This window comes from Parus major, chromosome 4A (genome assembly GCF_001522545.3).
Source record: "Parus major isolate Abel chromosome 4A, Parus_major1.1, whole genome shotgun sequence".
NCBI classification, from domain to species: Eukaryota; Metazoa; Chordata; class Aves; order Passeriformes; family Paridae; genus Parus; species Parus major.
Window position 1 is genome coordinate 6,188,243 of NC_031772.1, and position 7,014 is coordinate 6,195,256.

The following is a 7,014-nucleotide window of genomic DNA, read 5'->3' on the forward strand; positions in this document are numbered from 1 at the left end:
CTAACCAGGCTCATGGATGTCCTCATTGCCACCCCGCGGCACAGCGAGAGCAGGGAAACACTCCCGGCCACTGCCTCAAATCCTGGCGTGGCTCAGGTTTAATTGCCAGGGGTTCATTAGCCGGTCAGGGACGGGCCCTAATACCCATTCACCCATCAGGACCCTTCCTACTAGGTTTCTGCTGCCCCATCTCCCCCAGCCTCATTCAGCCCTGGCCAGCACCACTGAGCCACACGCTGGTCCCTTGCGTGGCTCCTAACACCTCCCGGCCCTGAAGCCACTGGAACCCCAATTTTGGGGTACAGCAGCAGCAGCACTGCTCCTTCCCTGAGCAGTCTGAGCATCAGCAGGACCCAAGCCTGGGCAGGGTGCTGTCCCAGCTCAGCCTCAGGGGCTCTGGCACATGTCCTGCTCTCTGTGTGGGGCATGGGGACACCTCAGGGGACAGGAGGATAGGGACTGGGAAGCAGGACCCCCCACTCCTGCCCCAGCCAGGCCAGGGGAGCTCCTGGTACTGCAGGTGCCACAGGTACAGAAAGCACTGAGCTTCCATCCACATGTCACATTGCCCACATGACTTTCCAGCTGTTTGAATTTTTCCAGTTAAAACAAATAAATTATTTTCCTTTTTATTGGTATTAAATAGATCAAAATTAAACATATACAACAACTTCTGCTGATAAACAGTATTTTAAAAAAATCTAGTAGGAAAGAAAGCCTGGTTTGTGCATTGGAAGATCAGCCATTTCTCTGCAGAGCAGTTCAAACACTCCATTGTAGGCAACACAGCTGCTTCTCCTTGTCGCCCATCCCCAGCAGCTTTAAACAAGAAGGAAAAGCCTTTCCCCTTGGAAAGCACAACAGTTCTCACCACAGACATTTCCAGCACAAATGAAACCTCCCTGTTGTGGTGACAGGGATCACTGCCCTGCAGGGCCCTTGGAGGGATGTGCTGACACCTGGCTGGACAGGATGAGGGACATTCAGGGAGCACTCAGCACTCACAGGTGACACCAGCACTTTAAAGGAATATCAATCAGCTGATTAATTCTAGGCATCTGCAAATGTCAAACAAGCTCAAGGCATTTTGTTTCCCTGAACCAAAATGTTTTGGTTGTGTTTAACATGCCCATGTCCTGTTTTCTTTGGGACAACACTCTCACCAAGGGACGACTGGTTCTGTCACAGGAGGGGCTCTGCAGGACCTCCAGGGGTGGCTGAGGAACAAACCCCACTTTGGGCTTTTTGACCTTCTGAAGTCATGCAAAAAATTTCAAAATATTACTGGATCAATTAAATGCTACTCCAATTATCCTTCAGATAGAACAGCAGCTCAAGTCACAAGACCCAGAGAGAATCCAAGGATTTCTTTGAAAGTGTGGTTAAATTCTTCTAGAACGGAAAAATTTGGCTCAAGGAATCCCACCACAACCATCAACAGCTTTACCATCCATTTCCTTTGAATACTTCTTTTCAGCTTCAAAAAGCTGAGCTAACATTTAAATGAAAAACTGCACACTTAAAAGAAAAACCACATTCCATACCAGCAATAATTTAATGGAAGTTTAAAAATTCCCCTTTCCATGGTTCCCATGTCTATGAACCAGCACAGCCCCTTGGTGCCACAGGCAGGCCCTGCCACACACAGCAGCTCATTATCCACAAATGCAAAAATGCACTTTTAATCTGAAATTCAGCAATTTCCACCCCAACTCCCACCCACTGCCAATGTTCACAGCACAGACTGCTCTTGCACGTATAACTAGAAATTAGGCACATTCACATCTCAGCAGAACACACAGGCTTCAGTATGTCTGCACAAATGTAGGAAAAAGGACATTTTACAGCAGCTTTTTCACCTCAGATATTTCATGGATTGCTGACTGTGAACAACAGACAACATGAATCATTTCTGTAGTTTCCAAAAACAAGTCCCAGCTCCCAATGTCTGTGCCAAAATACACCTGACTCTTGCACACCTGTAGCCAGGAGAGGTACACAATGAACCTGCAGTGACTGGAGGAGGCTCTTCCCTTCTATTAAAGCATTAAGCAAAATTAAAACCCCACAAGACAACCCACAGAACAGCATCTGACATCTCATGGGAAGTACAAGGGAACAAAATGCACATTTGTACACATTTCTTTGCTGACCCCATTAACAACCAAAGGAACAATCACACAGAGGAAGGTGAGAGCAGAATTCACATCCTGCTTTAGAACAGCCAACACCTCTAGTACCATTAACTTCCCCTCCTTCAAGCTGTTTTAACACTTTGGAGCCCAAGCCCTGGTATGGTTTTTCATACCCAAACAGCCTGTGCAGCAAAACCTCAATGTCCTGCACAGAGCCCCATTTTTTTATCATACATACACATTCATGGTACTTTCCAAGGAATCTTTGCTTCCCAAATGCAGAGTGAGAGCCCAGTCCCTGCTACAAAGCAGTCTCAGCACTTCTGCAGGACTCTGAGCTTTGCTCCCTGTGGTCACAGGTCCGTAACTTGCAGCGAGCCCACAGTCCCCTCATGGATGCAGCGCTGAAGGCACCAAGCTGGAACCCTCTTTCCTGCCACATGATGGGATGGACACACACAACACACAGATATACACAAAAGAAACTCCCTGCCACCAGCTTGTTCCAACCCAACTGAGTTTTGACTGAACTCTCCTTTCCTGGGAAAGCCCCAGTCCCACAATGTCCTGGCTGTGCATCCCACCACTCTACAAGGGAATGAAAACGACTCAGACATGTCTCTTTCCTCTCCACACAACATTGCAGTGAAGTTCTATGGTTTGATAAGGCATTTTTATCTTCAGTGAGAATCCAAGCACAGGCAGGAAATCTGCCAAGTCGTGCAAACTTCATCTCCCAACAGCTTGAAAATCCAGGATCTCCCGCTCTCTACTCATATGGAACAATCCCTGTCCCAGTGGGCATTGTTTATTTAACACCAGTATAGAACAGGTGCTCAGCAGCTGGACCTCAGTTATCTTTCACAAAGAGGGACACACAAATGAGCACTTTTTGCAGCTCTCTGGCTTTATCCCACAACCTGCCTTTTTACAATATCCCTATATATAAATTAGAAAGAGATAAAGCCAAGGATTCACTGCAGCGTCCATGAAAAAGTCCAGTCTGTGTACCAGTCCCTCGGGATGGTGCTCACTGGGGGGTGAAGGTCAGGATCATCCAGCTGATGACAAAGTAGAAGAGGAAGATGGGGTACACGACCAGTGCCTTGCGGTTGGGGGGCTGGCTGTCAGCCAGGAACGCCGTGGATGCTGTGGAGACACAAAACACGTGGAGCAGGAGAAGCAGAACCCTCACAGCCCCCACTGCACAGAGCAAACTGCAGCAAGGATCTGCCCTGCAACTGTGTTGAAAAAGAAACCACTGCTCAAACCAGCAGGCTGTAATCACCAAGTGAAACTTCCTTTATCATACAGAATGACAAGTCATGGAATCATGGAATGACAGCATGGTTTGGCTTGGAAAGGAAATCCAATTGCACCCCCTGCCACAGGCAGGGACAACTTCCAAGCTCCAAGCCCCGATCAGCCTGGCCATAAATGCTGATTAATGCTGTACAATGAGAGCCAGATTCACAGCTAAAGAACAAGAGAGATTATGCAAATGCAATCTCTATAAAAATCAGCATTTTCTAACAGTATTTATAACGTAATCATAGAATAAACCACCAGTCTCAAAGAGCTTAATAGTTAATCACCATCCTGCTGCCCAAGGCAATTTGCAGATGACCATGGAAATCACCAGAAGCAGAGGCAGAGGCTGAACCTCTGCCAGCTCAAAGACTGGAAGAACTATTTCCAGAGCCCTTCAGCAGTCCAGAGACACCTTAGACTAGAGCATCCCTTGGTTTTGCCTGAGGGAATGAACACAGAACAAGCTCCCCAAGCACAGGGCACACGTGAGGGACTCACCCAAGGTGGACCAGCCGAACATGGCCCCCACCACGATGAGGCGGATGATGAAGCTGACGGTGCCCGCGCCCGCCAGCAGCACCAGCCTGCACACCAGCATGGCCACGGTCAGCGGCATCACGCAGTACCCCAGCACACACAGGCTCTGGAAGAAGGAGCTGCACAGGGAGACAGCAGCAGAGAATCAGCAGTCAGGCCAGAACTCCGTGCACAGGAGCCGTGAACTGCCACGGAACAAACCCACACTCACATGGTCCCTCCCAGAAGCTTCGAGTTGAGGGTGATGACAACGGCCCCAAACCAGATGATGACAAAGACCTCGGCAAACTGGGGCCCTCCATCATCCTTGCTGTCTGCAGAGCCACCCTGCAGCATCCTGGAGTGGGGAACAGGGAGAAACAGCTGCAGTGGGGAACAGACAGATGGAGGTATCAGCTTTCCTAGACTGGAGTAGGTGGCAGTGCAGAAGCCCCAACACTGATCCCCAGTTATGCTGCAGGCCCACAGTTTTTCATCCATTTTATGTTTTCATTATATCCTCAGTTTTGCACAGGAAAGGAAAATGGTTGTGGCTCAACTGAGGTGATTTCAGTACATTTGTTTCCCTGTTTTGAGGGCTCTGAAAGCAATCAGAAGGGAATCAAGCCATGGACAACAGGCTGAGATGGAAATTAAAGTACCAAAGTTTTGGTACCTCTCACTGCAGTAGAGTAGTGTGTGATTGAACAAACCAGCCTCAGAGAAACCTTGGAATAACTAGGGGTTATTCCAGCAGGCACCACAGCTGAATCAGGACATGAGACACTTCCAGTAAAACCATTCCTAGGCCAGGGGACCAGGAAGAGTTCATCCTTAAATCCTAAACTTAGGAACAGGAGATACTAATGGGCTTGAAGTGCCACAAACATATTTTATCAGAGAACCAACCCAGCAGTGCTTGCACAAGACAGAGAGGGATCAGATGAAACTGATCTTAACACATTAATTAGTAACTTTTAATGTCTCATTTCCCTCATGCACTGGGCTACAAAACCCCAAATTCCCCCGGAATACTCACAGAGCCAGGGAGACACACAGAACCAAAGGGCCCCACAGATCCCCTGCAGGGAGAGGGAAAACACATCACAAAAGTCACAGAACCATCTCAGTTCCACTTTCCTAGGAGAGACAGAGCCCCCTGCCCAAGGTGCCATTTTCCACATCTCACTGCTTTACAATTTTGTTATTCAGTATCTTACACCATGATCTCTAACGAAATTCCTTCAAGACCCACCAGTAGCTGAAGCTCCCTGTTCCACCCATCCTGCCCCACACCACCCTGCCACAGAGCTCTGGTGACACCCTGGCTGTCAACTCTGCTGCTCAGGATGTTCAGCACTGCTCAATCCCTGTCCCACTGGACTCTGCCTCTCCTCTTCAGATCAGGAAGGCCCAGCACGTACAGTCCCTGAGGAGTGCGCTGCTCTTCTTGGGATACATGACATGGACAAACTTCTTCCCAACAGCCTTCAGGTCCCTCATCTGAAACAAACACAAAACACTTGAATTTATCCCCTCACAAAAATTACAGCTTCCAACTAAAGCAAAGAGACCAAAGTAAAGGAACAGGGATAGCAAAAAAGAAGAGAAGCCAACCCAAGATATTCTGTAGCATCCTCTGTAACAATGACTACCTTTCCTGCATTCCTCACCAACCACAGCATCCCATCCTTTTCTGAAATAACCACAATATTGTATCTTTTAGTAACACCAGAATATAACCAACGATTTGTTTGCTCCTCTAGGGAAAGAAAATAAATGAAAAATACCTTCAGTCAGTAATTTCTCACAAGCTCCCACTGAGGCCTCTGCCCTCACATTGATTTCAGGATCACAGAGAAACTTTGGGCCTTAATTCAGACACTTTTTTGACCCACAGGAATTTGTTTTACGTGATGAGTTCTAAAACAATCCCCACTGAAGTACAGGTTGAGCAGAGCTGTGCAAAAACACAGGTTTTGCAAAACAGCCGCCAAAGACACCAGAAAACCTGAGTTCTACCCCAGCCACAGGTTCAGACTCACAATTGTGTCCTTGACTGGCTCATCCAGTGTGGAGTAATCCTCATCAGGAGAGTGAGATCCCACAGGGACAGTGATCTCTCCTTCCACTGGAATATCCTGGGATATCGACACGTCTGCCAGACCTGGGAACTGAATGGGTACAAACCTTCAGGAAGAAACACAACCATGCTCGTGGGCACTTCAGATGGGTTGGGGATGGGCAGAGCTGCTCAGAATTCAGGGATACAACAACTAAAAGGTTCTGCAGCAGAGCCGGGCTGCGGCTGCCCCACGGGAGGAGGTGTGTGTGAGCCTGTCCCCTGTCACCCTGAGACCCACCCTCCGTGCTCCGTTCCAGCAGCAGTAAGTGAAAGAATAAAGAGCTGTGTTTTAAGGCAGGTGACGCCTGAGGGCTGCACAGCCGCACTGCCCCCGAGTACCCGCATTTAACAGCGCCGGGAGCTGCCCGGGCACCGCCAGCCCGGGCACACACCGAGCCCGCTCAGGGGCCAGGCTTAGCCGGGCTGATGCCCTCCCCGCCTGCGGCCGAGGAAAGCTCTCGGGAGGCCGGAGGTGAAGGCAAACAGGGCACAGCCAGACCGGTTCTACGGCAAACGCTGCGGCAGGGGGAGCACGGCGGGAGCCCGGCGGCTCCTCGGCCCTGCGCCTGACCCTGTCCCCTTTCCTATCTTCTTTCCCTGTCGCCTTCCTCGCCCCTGTCCTCGGCCCCTTTCCCCCTCCCCGCCTTTGGGACGAGCCGCCGCCCGCCCAGGCCTCCAGACCCCGCCTGGCCTTTGCCCGGCACCTGACCGACTGCCTGGCCCTGCTCAGGGAGAGGGGGAGGCCCGAAGGCCCCCGGCCCGCCCGCAGTCCGGCCTCCCCGGTTCCCTGTCTGCCCCTCCCCGGCTGCCCACAGGACCCGCCGGCCGCGCTCACCAGGGTCCCGCCAGCCCCGCTCCCCTCCGCCGCCGCCATCTTGGCAGCCCGGACGACGTGGAGGCCACTTTACGTCATCACCGCGCGCCTCC

At 50.6% G+C, this 7,014-nt stretch overlaps 1 protein-coding gene across 1 annotated transcript; it reads right to left on the minus strand.

Moving 5' to 3' along the window:
• Positions 1 to 613: 613 nt before the first annotated feature.
• On the minus strand, positions 614 to 7,009 carry YIPF6 (Yip1 domain family member 6). Its single transcript, XM_015626485.1, has 7 exons — positions 6,923 to 7,009; positions 6,008 to 6,136; positions 5,387 to 5,465; positions 5,002 to 5,044; positions 4,195 to 4,320; positions 3,945 to 4,102; positions 614 to 3,284 (listed from the first exon to the last, which is right to left on the minus strand). The coding sequence occupies exons 1-7, from the start codon at positions 6,959 to 6,961 to the stop codon at positions 3,166 to 3,168; spliced, it is 693 nt and encodes a 230-aa protein (XP_015481971.1). The 5' UTR covers positions 6,962 to 7,009; the 3' UTR covers positions 614 to 3,165.
• Between the last annotated feature and the right edge of the window lie 5 nt (positions 7,010 to 7,014).

What these genes read in the sequence shown, in the direction of transcription:
- YIPF6 (XM_015626485.1), bottom strand. Translation starts at nt 6,961, where the DNA reads ATGGCGGCGGCGGAGGGGAGCGGGGCTGGCGGGACCCTG. An exon ending in AGCCAGTCAAGGACACAATT is followed by an intron (nt 5,466 to 6,007) that starts GTGAGTCTGAAC and finishes TGTTTGTTTCAG; the next exon opens with ATGAGGGACCTGAAGGCTGT. An exon ending in AAGCTTCTGGGAGGGACCAT is followed by an intron (nt 4,103 to 4,194) that starts GTGAGTGTGGGT and finishes CTCCCTGTGCAG; the next exon opens with CTCCTTCTTCCAGAGCCTGT.